The 14146-nt window shown below is 35.3% G+C and overlaps 1 protein-coding gene across 3 annotated transcripts in view; it reads right to left on the bottom strand.

Moving 5' to 3' along the window:
- Positions 1-14146, bottom strand: part of LOC5563945 (solute carrier family 52, riboflavin transporter, member 3-A) — a 46416-nt gene that overhangs the window by 19059 nt on the left and 13211 nt on the right. For all 3 annotated transcript variants that reach the window (XM_001648217.3, XM_021839691.1, XM_021839687.1), the window contains exon 2: positions 7374-8039. In XM_001648217.3, coding sequence (XP_001648267.1) covers positions 7374-7636 — 263 coding nt within the window. In that variant the 5' untranslated portion in view covers positions 7637-8039. The remainder of the gene's footprint in view (positions 1-7373; positions 8040-14146) is intronic.

Below are 14146 nucleotides of genomic sequence, written 5' to 3'. Positions count from 1 at the left end.
TACCAAGTTTGATTGCCAGCCATTGGAATTGGGTGACATCCAGGGATTTCGTGAAAAGGTCATCCACTTGATCACGAGTGCCGATGGGTTCGATGTTCAAGGTTCCTCTCTCGACCAGGTCCCGGATGAAGTGATGCTTCACATCAATGTGTTAGGTCCTTTTGTTTTTCAGGTTCTTTGCCAATGCACACACAATCACGATTGTCCACGAAAATTGTCACCGGATTTGTAACAACGCTCATATCCTCCAGAATGTGACTGATCTTCACGGCCTCTGCTTCCGCCACGCCTTATGTGCATCAGCCTACCTTGCAGTTACTGATAGGGTTCACCGGCACCGCGCTCACCACGTGATAATTGGATGCCCTTTTCCACCGGAGTCGGATTGCACCCGTTCATCCCGAAGCGATTCAGGACATTTTCATTGTTCGATTCCTGTGACAGCCTCAGGAACTTTTCACTACGGTTATAGTCGATCCGTATCCCGAGAAAATGCCGCAACTCACCGAAGTCGGTCATTTGGAACACGTACGCAAGTTTCTTCTTGATCAACCTGATGGTGCTCAAGTTTCTTCTGGCAATTAGCAGATTGTCGACGTACAAAAATTATGTACACTTCATCACCGTCATGGTGCCGCGCGTACATGCAGTAGTCCCTCTTCGATCTTACGACATCGTGCCGACTGCTTCAGGCCGTAACTCGTAGGGGTACCGGGGGCAGTATGGACACCCCCTGTATCTTTGCATAGGCGAATACTTTTACACTTTCAATGCAAACAATATTTCAATTGCCTATCGGAAGAGTAAACTATCCACTAAAATTTCAGAAAAAATGCTCAAAACATTGATTTTAAATCGAAAAATTGAGCATGATTTTATTTGGTTTGAAAATTATAACATTCACACCTCACTGTATAAGGTTGCAGAGGCAAATGACTGCAAGTTGACCGATAGTGTAGCTCTTGATTGAATCTTTAATTATTTATGCTATATTCAAAAATATAGTAGATTTTTTTCTGGTACTTTAAGACATTGAAAAACTTACATGGAAATTTCTTATACTGTTGGGGCAATATGGACACCGGGTGGCAAAGTAGAGCTGGCACTTCAAAGAGGAAGAAATATAACTTCAAACACAAAATTATCCAAAAATATTTAGCATTCAATGCAATAATTATGAAGTGGAACCACAAATCGGTTGAAAATCGTCAATTCTTGATTAAAACTAACCTGGAGGCAATATTGAGAGCATCTCTACGAAAAAATGCCGTAAATTGATTTTAATCATATTTTCAGTGGCACAGTGATCTGTCACTATGGTTTCCTGAATATGTACTTCATTTTTCGAGGTTTTGAGAACGATCGCAGGACAATTTTCCTATAAACATTGAGGTGTCCATACTGCCCCATGGGGGTGTCCACTTTGCCCCGCTAGCTTGATGGCGACTACCAAATATAGGCTTTTTTTAAACCTTTTTTGAAAACAAAATAATTTTTTCCTGATTATGTAACCATGTTTAACAAATGCTCAAGAACTTTAAAAAGCAGACTGCACATAAAAAACAGTATAATATTCATGTTTTTACAGTCAAAATAGGCAAATTCCTTAGGGTGTCCATACTGCCCCGTGTCCCCCTATGCTTGATTTTAATAGTACTAAAAAGAGACCAAATCCCCTATACGTCCAATTCATCGAAATCCAGACGGGAAATCCAATGCAAACAATCTATATTTACGACTCATGCGAGAAGAGTGCTGATTGATTGGTTGAACTTTGTTGCAGTCGTCGTGATTCGATTCGACAATCACAAACCGCATCCACTTTACAGCCCCTTCGGAGCGATTTAGATTAGATAAGATGGACTGTACTATCATCGATCGTAATTTCAAGTGCAAATGAAATTAACTACGCAAATGCTCAGCGAATGAATGAGCAGTTCAAAGCTGTCTGTCTATTATTGCGGCATTTCCTGTAGACATATGGGTAGACTTATTGGGTGATAGGATGCACCGTGGCAATAAATGCCCAGAAGAAGCTGTCTTAATTTACCAAAATTATTGAAGTAATCGATATAAGTGATTTACTTGGATTTTCCCCAGTCCAAGTAATCATTATGAAAAAGAGAACCCAATCTGGCATTGTTCGGAAAGGGCTTTCTCAAGAATATTATTTAGTTCACTTCAACAAAAAAGAACTAAATAATATTAAAGCTTTAGAAAAAGCTAAACTTATGTTCGATGTCCGTGTGACGTGGGAACATTTCCAGAAACCTGGAGGAAATTACCAGAACCCCACTCAGTGCCGTCGGTGCCAAAAGTGGGGTCATGGTACAAAAAATTGTCGCATGGACGCTAAATGCATGATTTGCGGAGGTTCTTCTCACGCTAAGGACGACTGTCCTGTGAAAGAAGATACCAGAAAGTTTGAATGCGCCAATTGCAAGGGCCCTCACAAAGCTAACTTTTGGGAATGCCCTTCACGCAAAAGAGTCGTTGAGGCTCGTGCCAGGCAGATGAAGGATAATATCCGTTACGATAACGGTCGTTTCCGGAATTTGCCTGGTAGAGTATCGAACAATGCTTATTTTTCAGTTAACGATCGCTTGATTAGGAATCATACCCATCAGGAAGATCATAATCATGCTCATTCACAAACAAATTTTAATCCGTCGGGTAGCCGTTCGAATCTTTCAATTTCGAATGTATCTACCCACGGTAAATCCTTTGCCGATATCGTAGCAGGTAATTTGAACTCTTCCCCTATTCGTTCCATGAGTACCCATTCTACTTGTTTCAAATCAAATGGAAAAAAACCCTACCGCCACAGGTAACTCCTACCCCGCTTCTTCGTCTACCGAAAATTCCAATGGGAAATCATCAGATGATATGTCTGCCTCTGATTTTAATTTTCTAATTGAACAATTGAATCTAATGATTGATGCAATGTTCAAAGCCACCACTATGACTGAAGCAGTCCAAGTAGGTGTAAAATTTACAAATCAAATTGTTATTGGATTACGTTTTTCTAATGGATCCAAATAATAATTTAAATATTTTAAATTGGAATGCTCGTTCTCTGAATGGTAAAGAGGACGAGCTGTTTAATTTTCTTACGGTTAATAACGTGCATATAGCAGTTATTACCGAAACTTATTTAAAACCTGGATCCAAACTAAAAAGAGATCCTAACTTTTTTGTTTATCGTAATGATCGACTTGATGGGGCATGTGGGGGAGTTGCAATCATCATTCATAGGCGTATAAAACATCAACTGTTTTCGTCATTTGAAACTAAAGTTTTTGAAACTTTAGGTGTTTCTGTTGAAACACAGTTTGGTAAATATACTTTCATAGCTGCCTATTTGCCTTTTCAATGCTCTGGACAGCAAGTTAATTTGCTCCAAACTGACTTGCGAAAATTGACTCGCAATAAATCAAAATTTTTTGTCATTGGTGACTTTAATGCCAAACATCGGTCATGGAATAATTCTCAAAGTAATTCCAACGGCAGAATTTTATTTGATGAGTGCTCTTCGGAAATTTCTCAATTCAATACCCTGATAGCCCTACATGTTTTTCCTCTTCTAGAAATCCATCTACGATTGACTTGGTCTTAACCGACTCTAGTCATCTTTGTAGCCAATTAGTTACTCATGTTACTCATGCTGATTTTGATTCTGATCATGTGCCTGTTACATTTCAAATATCCCATGAAGCGATTCTCAATGCTATCAGCTCCACTTTCAATTATTTACGAGCCGAATGGAATATATATGAAACGTATGTTGACTCTAATCTTGATGTTAACATTTCTTTAGAAACTAAAATTGATATTGACAATGCTCTTGAAACTTCAAATTCCATTGTTGAAGCCAGGAACATTGCAATTCCAAAATGTGAAGTAAAATTTGAATCCGTGATTATAGACGATGATCTTAAACTCTTGATTCGTCTTAAAAACGTGAGGAGAAGGCAATTTCAGCGCACTCGTGATCCTGCTATGAAAATTATATGGCAGGATTTGCAGAAAGAAATCAAGAAACGTTTTGCAGATTTAAGAAACAAAAATTTTGAAAATAAAATTTCTCAATTGGACCTTGGCTCTAAGCCCTTTTGGAAATTATCTAAAATCTTGAAAAAACCTCAGAAGCCAATACCGGCATTGAAAGAGGAAAACAAATTATTACTAACTAATTGCGAAAAAGCTCAAAAACTTGCTATGCAGTTTGAAAGTGCGCACAATTTTAATTTAGGACTTACTAGTCCAATTGAAAATCAAGTTACTCAGGAGTTCGAAAATATTCTCCATCAAGAGAACGTTTTCGAAAATGCCTGGGAGACTGATTTGGAAGAAGTGAGAACTATTATTAAAAATTTAAAAATATGAAAGCTCGTGGCGATGATGGAATTTTTTACATCCTCATCAAGAAACTTCCAGAAAGTAGCTTATCATTTTTAGTTGATATATTTAACAAATGTTTTCAATTAGCATATTTTCCTGACAAATGGAAAAATGCTAAGGTTGTTCCAATTTTAAAACCAGACAAAAATCCTGCAGAAACTTCTAGCTATCGTCCAATCAGTTTGCTTTCCTCCATCAGTAAACTTTTTGAAAAGGTTATTTTGAACAGAATGATGGCCCACATCAATCAAAATTCAATCTTTGCCAATGAACAGTTCGCATTCCGCCATGGACATTCAACCACTCATCAACTTTTACTTTTTTTAGAATAATTCAAAGTTATCTGTCAAATCGTACACTTCAGGTTAATTATCAGAACTCCAGATCTGAAAGACTTCCTGTAAGAGCTGGTGTTCCCCAAGGCAGCATTTTGGGACCAATATTATACAATATTTTCACATCTGAATTACCTGAGTTACCTTAGGGATGTCAAAAATCTTTGTTTGCGGATGACACAAGCCTCTCCGCCAAAGGACGAAGCCTGCGTGTCATCTGTAGTCGATTGCAAAAAAGTTTGGATATTTTTTCTTCATACTTGCAAAAATGGAAGATTTCTCCTAATGCTTCCAAAACTCAACTAATAATATTCCCACATAAACCAAAAGCTCTTTATTTGAAGCCTTCAAGTAGACATGTTGTCACGATGAGAGGGGTTCCAATAAATTGGTCAGATGAAGTTTAGTATCTAGGACTCATGCTAGATAAGAATTTTACTTTCAAAAATCACATTGAGGGCATTCAAGCCAAATGTAACAAATATGTAAAATGTCTCTATCCCCTTATTAATAGAAAATCAAAACTTTGTCTTAAGAACAAGCTTTTGATATTCAAACAAATTTTCAGGCCAGCCATGTTGTATGCTGTACCAATATGGACTAGCTGTTGTTATACCAAGAAGAAAGCTCTGCAGAGAATTCAAAATAAAATTTTGAAAATGATTCTGAGGCTTCCTCCCTGGTATAGTACCAATGAGTTACATAGAATATACAATGTTGAAACATTGGAACAAATGTCAAATAAAATAACCAATAATTTCAGGCAAAAATCGTTACAATCTTCTATTGCCACGATTAATGCGTTATATGTTTAGGTTAAGTTTATTCAAAGCGTTTTTTTTTTCTCTTATAAGCAGGTGAAATCAACTCACCTGTAAAAAATCTGAACTGCTACGGCAAATGAAATGTAATATGTTATTAACAAAATGTTAACAAAATCTTAGATTTGTTTTACCAAATTAGGATGATAGTGTTGTCTAATAACACAGAACACCTAGATATAAGAAATAATGAATGTAAAGTTTGGAATGATACTAATAAAGAAATTACAAAAAAAAAAATTGAAGTAATCGATGCATTTTGTTAAATTGTAAGCGAACAAAGGGAACCCGAAAAGCAATTTGTACGACTATCGCATGAAAAGAACAACATACAATCAGCTACTGTGGTGACCTTTTGAACATTCGCTTCAGTAATTCATTTACTGCGATGAATAATTTTTGCGATAACTTTTGTTCCTGGCAATAAAAATAATTACTATAAACAAATATCAATTGTTCTTTGAGCGATCTTTCGTGCAAAATATTTGCGTAGGTATAGGGAATATAATTTGCCTTAAGATGATAAGCCGCAAGATAATTCATTGTTTGATGTTTAATTGAAATCAAAAACAAACAATATGCCTATCTGTTATGTTTATTTTTAAAGGCAATTAATTGATGTTATGAGCACCCCTGCAACTACGCCAAATTTCTTAACACATGAGCAATTCTCGTTGAAACCAGGCAGCATCATGGGCACACATCGTTAGAATTCCAATTTTATGTCACTGATCGCTAGCATATGCTAAAACCAGTGCTGTTAAATGTCAAAATTTTTGAAAAAAAAAATGTTTATAACTTTTTCCCAGTCGAAATATAGCATCAATAAATTTTGCCAACCGATAGTAATTCGGAAATGATCACCGGGAAAAACATTTTTCGATGACTTTTTCCACAGGGAAGAATGATGTCAAAGTCATGTGATGTTCATGACATTTAACAGCTCTGGCTTAAACTAGCAAACATAGCGCCATCGCATAGAGGAAGAATATGGTTTTCATTTGAAGCTAAAAAAAGACCGAGATCATCTCTACATCTTAAATGAGTTTTGTTTGTGATAGAGTTCAAAAGCTACATGATCAGCTTTCACCTTGATAAGTTTTTTTTACTTTATTTGTATGAATTTTAACTCATTCGGCTAGTTCTTCACTCGTTCAAGAGACCTTGGTAAGTGATGCGATTCATGTGATGTTTAAAAAGACATTTATCAGAGCGTCGGTATTTTTGATGTTTAACTTTTCCAAGGTTATTTTTAGTAATAGCTACAAATGAATAAAACAAAATGTATGTGTATCTCAAAATTTTAATAAAACATGAATAATGTTTTTTGCCGACACTTATAGTTACGTCCCGGTCAACCAGTCAGTGATTTTCGATAGCGATCGATACCGATTCGTTTTGAATCGTTGGCGATCGCCATCGTTGGACAAAGATCTATAAAGAAATCGGAAAACTGGTTGGTCGGGGTTGCCACAACTCAAATGAATGTTATCACAAGCATGAAACGAGCTCACCAGTTGGTGGTAATCTATCCTCAACTGGTCACAGTTTCGGCATTACCACGTGAAAGCTGGCATAAAAATCACTTCGATGGCGCGAAAACGAACTCGACGGCTTGTGCCTTTGCACTCGGTTTTGCCACCAATCAAATGAGTAAAAAAACTTTTTTTATTTTCTAATACGAGTAGCACTTGGAAAAGTGCAAAATAGATTCACTCTTCAGTCTACTATGGACAATCCAAATCTAGACAAACGATTTATGATCTGACGACATTTAACCCACACGCAATTCATTTAAATCTACATTGTAGCTCACCTTGTAATCAGACAATCACCATCGACTGCGACAGATGCGTTTTTGCACGGACTGAGACCACGATTGGCACCGGGACAGATGACGACGATATTCGCTGCTTTTGAATGTCGCGAATCGACTGAATGGCCATTCTGTTCTTCATCGACGACCGCAATCCTATCAAACTCATCTTCGTACTGGAGGTGGTCGCCTTCGTGATACTGCTGCTGCTGCTGATCGTGTCCTCCAGCTGCCGAAGTCCTATCAGTACCGCTGATTCGCATGCTTCTTCGCTGTGGGCTTTCGCTCTAGTTTATGACGCTCGCTTCGCGAATTGTATGTACATTTACCCCTCCTCGTCCTTGGTCAGGGTATTGTTTTGTATAAAACGCCGGACAGTTGCTGAGTCGTATAACGTTTGATGCCGGCAATTAAAGGCCTATTAACGGGTAGATAAGGAACCCGGTGTCTTAATGTATTAAGGTAGTCCGCTTATCACTACTTTATGTATGGCATGCCAAATTTTCCGACGTTTCATTCAGATTCTAGCTCTCACAATGTGGCATTCTTTTGGGGTGCCCTTTGACACTCTGGTATTATAAGCGCATTAAAATGTTGCGATAGTGGTTCCTATCGATGGAGTTGGATGAGATTTGTTTGACGTTATTTGGACCGAATGATCTTGTTCTGGAAATAAAAAGCAAATAAAAATAGAAACTTAATAACCTAAAATTGATAAAAACGATTGTACATAAAACATAACTTCATTCAACTATTTTTCGATTTTTCTGTTTTGGAAAGAAAATTTAATTCAGTTTTACTAAAAGATATAAGAAAATTCAAAAGGGAGGTGATGCTTCGCAGAGCGGGGTTATTGTAAAAGAGGAATCAGAAAAACGTGAAATTTTGTTGGACGTTCATATCTCAGAAACAAATTTAGATAAGGCTATACTTTCCTCGGTAAAGGTTTGCAACACGGAGAGGGCTAGTATGTTATACATTTGATACTTGGGAATTCTACCGTATGATTTCGATATCTCAGGGAACACTATATTCTGATTTCCCTTAACGATTTTGACGTTCTATAACTAGATATTAGGATGGTTTAATATGCTGATAATTTGGAAAAATGATGCCTTCAGCAATGCTGCTTAATGGTTCAAGGACAATACACTGCATGTTTGCTTAAGCCGAAATTCTACTACTAGGAGGCACTAGCGAGCTTTTAATATTTTAAACTCATATAATTCAAGATGCATCATAGCTAGAAGACCGATGTTTTCGGCAAAGTTGTTTGTTAGGTTAAGGACTATGTGATGCATGCTTGATTAGTTACATATTTTAACGCTAGAAGGCGCTAGTGCGCCGTGAAAATATCACATTTTCCTATTGGCTGATGCAGATCATCAGATAGAAGGCTGATGTTTTCGGTAAAGTAGTTCATTGTACCAAGTGCTGTACGCTGCATATCTAATATGTTCAACTTTATGTCGCTAGCGGGCTAAACTTCTTAAGCTCATACTCTAGATGCAGAATAGCTAAAAAACGAATGTTTTAACACAGTTATTGATTTGATTTACATTTACGTGTTTATGCTAGTTAATTTCGAAATTCTGCCACAGCAAGACGATTGATGCCTTGTTAGTTCAATATTAGGCAACTATACTTAATAGCTAGTTCACCGAAAACACCAGCTATCTGATGTGCATCCTGAGATATATGAATTTTAATTTATTATTGTTAATTAGGCCTTCTAGTGACAGAATATCGAACTACATAAATAGGCAATATGAACAAATGAACAACATTGCCGAAGAAACTAGTCTTCTAACGTAACTCAAACATGAGCTACATAAGTTTTAATATTTGAAGCGCACCTGTACCTTCTAGTACCAGTTTTTTTTTTAACTAAACAGACATGCAGTGTATAGCTCTTGGTTCAATGAGCAACTTTGCAAAAAACAATTCCTCAAATTCTTGGTATATCCTCAAATTCTTGGTATATGTAGGATGTTATTACATACTAATTTATGAAGCCCATACAAGCAACATTTTCTGAGTTAACGCCATCATTCAGTGAAATCGCCAACTTACCAATGTATGACATAGTAGCACTTCCCCCGTTGCAAATCTTCTCCGAAGAATGCATAGTCTTATGTAAAACTGTTTTTGAGATATAGGTATGCGTCCAAAGCTTCCAAATTTCACATTTCTTAGAGCATTTCACGATAACCCCTCACCGCGATGAGCAACCCCCTTTTTGAATTTTGTTTTAATTATTTTAAAAAGTTATCTTAATTTCTCTTCCAAAATAGTTGAAAAATCAAAAATCCATTCAGATTTCGTTATCACGATTTTGACTTGGGATATCAATATGACCGCAAGGCACAGACAACGAACTATTTAGATTTATTTATTTTTTCAAATTAGTATGATTATTAATATGGTAGTGTTACCGAACACAGAACACGTATAATAATGATATTATTTTTTAATAAAGACATGAAATAAATAAAAAAATAAAAATTAATAAAGACATGAAAAATTAAACGACGACAGTTTTATTGTATGGAGTTTACTAATAAGAGTGTCTATCAACTATAGGGTGTCCCAGGAAGTATAGACGACCACAGTGCCGGATTTGGGTTCCGAGGGGCCCAAATTAATTTCGGTCGGTTGTGTTGACGATGTTGTTTTGATTGCAAGAAATCGCAACCATGGTGATTGGTAGCGAAGTAAAGTGTTGCCCTGTTTATCCGTTTTACTAGCGACAAACGTCAATTTTTTAATTCATTCGTTTCCCGCATTTTGTAGTGTTCAGACGTAAATAAACCAGAGCGTTAATGATTAACGGGTCGCAATAATTAATTAAATGGTTTATGATTAATTTCAATTTTATCTTGATTAATTATTATGATTAATGATTAAAATTTTCGAAGTCATGATTAATGATTGTGATTGATGATTAAGCCAAAGTATGATTAATTAATATGATTGTTGATTAAATTAAAATTTCAGCTGATTAATGATTAAACTCAGTATGAAAAGTGATTATGATTAATGATTATGATTAACACTTACGTGCCTGATGTCAAATTTGATCAAAATTTTCAATTTTAAAATAATACTTTTTTTTAATTATCATCTATCTTATTTATACTTAGAACGTTGCGACACATTGTGAGCCCGCAATATACAAATCTCGTCCAGCTCATGTGTTGTTTTTCTATACCTAATAACTAACGTGCTCTCGGCTACTAAACATTCGACAATAGAATGCGTTGTGTTTGGATGAGCATCTTATTTTTTCGAAAGAGTTTCACTTCACAAAAGAGGACCACGTGATTATTGAGTTGAAATCGAATTCAGGTTAACTTCTCAGTCCATGAGTCCTCTCGTGGTGTAGGGGTAACGCGCCCTATCTAGTGAACAGGGAGTCGTGAGTTCGATTTTCACCCAGAAGACATGTAACTTTATCGCAAATTTCATATCAATTTTCCCATTTAATCCAATTGCGAAATATATGTAATGTTTAATTTCACGACAGTTGTTCAAAATTATGTTTTTCAGTCGGCTTCTAACGAAATTTCGTAAATATCAGTCTTGCTGTACTGCGGGTATCGATTCGAAAATTACGATGGTTGCGGATTCAACTGTTTATTGTTTTATTTTTGTTTTACAGACCGAGTCTAAAGAAGGATGGCTTTCAAGAGCAGAGCGTTGAATTTATCATGATTGAACAAAAAATCATGCTGAGAGCTATTTGATTCAGATTTTTATTATTATTATTTATCTTTATTAGGGAGATTTTCAGCCCTTGGCTGGTTCATCTCCGGATTCAGATTTTTTAATCATATATGTACAGGGTGTCTACTCGTTTATCAAAATGAAATTCCCTGATATTTCCAGGTTTTTTCCAGGTTCTTTCAAATAATTCCAGGTGCAAGAAATACTCTTATTTTATATGGCTTAAACAAACTAATGACAAATTTTAAAGTGTTTATAATTTAATAGCTATTTACTCTACTCTTTACATTTTTTAAAGCAATCTGGAAATATTACAATATCCAATATTCTCCAATTCCAATATTTAACACCTTATTCTAAATATATCTAAGCTTAAATATTATTCAGTTGAATTGTATTTGATCATGATGATGTTTTCTATTATTTTTTGTAAATTCTCTGTTCGTCATTGTGAACTGCGTTGTCGTGCAAAAAGAGGATTATTCATTAATTTCCATGGGTTATTTGAACACCTGATATGCAAAATTAATTCTTTTTTATTAGTGACAATATTTTAACATAAAAATTCCGTTTACCGATGTTTCTAGAGTTCTTAATTGAATAATTGTTACGAAATTTTACATCAATAATTGTTTAATACCAGACTGTTTTTGCAAAATTGGATTTTTTTTATTTCAAATATTTTCTAATAATTTTAAAATTGGTTACAGTAATCAGTAGCAAAGAGTTTGATTCCTCATAGAATCAGATCAGACATTTTTCTGAGAATATTTCTAAAATTATTTCCAATTTTTCGTGACATAACGACAAATAAAACATTTTGTATAACTGTATGCAATTTCAATGATTTTCTCAAGCAATTTCATCAAAAATTATTTTAGGTATTCGCCCAAAGATTAAGATATAACTTCAAAGATTTCTTCAAGTTAGATAGATGGACAGACTTCCTCCAAGATTTTTTTTTTATATTTAAAAATACAATCTGTGTTTTTACAAAGAATACCACAAAAATTACCTCATAGGCTAAGAGATTCTATCAGGAATTTCTTCATATATTATTTCAGATATTCTTCAATAAAGCCCTTAGTCTCCCAAGATTTTAACCGGCAATTCTCCCATCGGTTTTTCTTGAACATCCTTCAAGACTCCCGTTTAAAAACTGTTGGAATATTCAATCAGAAACTTTCCAGATGCCAATAGGAATTTCTCAGGATTCTTACAAAAATGTTCTTCAGAATTTCTTTAAGATTTTTGTTAACGTCACCTTCAGGAATTACTTCAGAGGTTGCTCATAACATTTCTTTGGGAATTCCTCCAGTAATTCTAACAGATTCCTCAAGAAAGTTTTCAAAAAAAAATTTCAAGCATTCATCCAGGAGTTTTTCTACAATGAATGAATGAATTTTTCCACAAAACTATGGAATTGAAAATTGAAAAAACTCATGACGTATTCCTAAAGCAAATGGTAAACTTGTGTATGTTATTGTGTCAATCTTGATGAATGAGGATTTCTAGAAGAACTCACTCTTGATGAAATTTTAGAAGATTGTCTAGATTTTTGCTAAGATAATAAAAAAACAAATCATTTGAATCTCTTGATAACATATTGCAGAATTTTGTGAAGGAACTTCTTGAAAAACATCAGGCAAAATACCTAAAAAATTGTGTAGGAATGATCGATGGATTTCTTGGCATAATTGCTGTAGTATTATCTGGTGTGGTACATTTAATAACTTTTTGGAGATTCCAACAGATTTGTTGACTAATGTTTGAAAGAACTGCAGTTATCCTGTTTTCCAAGAAAATTTGTAGAGAAACTCAATAATTTACTCGGATAACACCTTGTGGAATTTTTGAAGTAATTCTTTACAGTAACCGTGAACGAAATAGCATAGCAATTCTTGTCGGGTTCCTTGAAAAAAAAATCCTTTAACGAATTTTATCAAAAACTCTGGTGTTGACCTTGGCGGGTTTTCTTGGAAGAAAATATGTGGAAATCTTTGGAAGATCTTTTAGTGCAACAACTAGAGAAAACTAGAGAGAGTGAAATAGGTAGTCCTAAGCTAGTCTTTGAAAAATTGTTCAATTAACCCATGAGAAAATTACTGGAGGTAGTAATGTTGAAGTGCTCAAGTGAAAAATACTGGAAGTAGTAGTGCTGAAGCAAATTCTGGAGAAATACTTTAAGCATCCTTTGAAAAATTGCTAGAAGAATTGATAGAGGAATCTCTTGAAGAATTTCTAAAGAGAACCCTGTACTAGTACCTGAAAGTATTCCAGATGAAATCTCTGAAAAAATCACTAGGATAATTCATAAAGATTTTCTCGAGAAATATGAGATGAAATTTTGCACTTCAAGCAAAATAAGGAAGAAAGGGACTTTAGAGACCCTTTCGAATAAAATGAAGACTGCAGAGACCTTTCATCACAAATAAAGACTTGCTTTAATAAAGAGAACAATTTTCCAAAAACAAACCTGCTACCAATCCTACAAATGAGAATCCTTTACTGATCAAATATAAAGATATTAGAAAAAAATAAATCATGTTTTGGTAAGTCGATAAAATTTCATAATCAAAAAGATCCTCACTGAACAGTTGAAATAGTGGTTTGAAAGCGGCGCAGCCGAATTTTTTTCAATTCCAGATAACTTTCCAGCAAATAGTAGATTGCTCTGGGTTTTGATGCCAAAATTCTTTGTCGCGAACATAATTTATCATAAATTACAGACTCAAAATAATTTCCCTGATTGTGATCGCAATTCCCTGAGAATTCCAGGTTTTTTCCAGGTTGAATAAAATTCCCTGATAATTCCAGGTTTTCCAGGTTTTTCCAGGTAGTAGACACCCTGATGTACCAATAAACTTTCAAGAGAGTGATGCATTCGTTGCATACTTAAAGGTGTTTAGGACATCTCGGCCAGTACACGTAACTGCGCGCAATCGCCTTCATGCGCTGGATTCCCGGATGACCCCGGTGAAGATGGTGCAAACAACGCGCTCGGAAACTGCTCGGAATCACAAGGCGTTCAGCAAACATCACGCACC

The sequence above is a fragment of the Aedes aegypti genome, chromosome 1 (assembly GCF_002204515.2).
Source record: "Aedes aegypti strain LVP_AGWG chromosome 1, AaegL5.0 Primary Assembly, whole genome shotgun sequence".
NCBI classification, from domain to species: domain Eukaryota; kingdom Metazoa; phylum Arthropoda; class Insecta; order Diptera; family Culicidae; genus Aedes; species Aedes aegypti.
The sequence above is the reverse complement of the archived record's forward strand: the minus strand, read 5'-3'. Positions and strand labels throughout refer to the sequence as shown.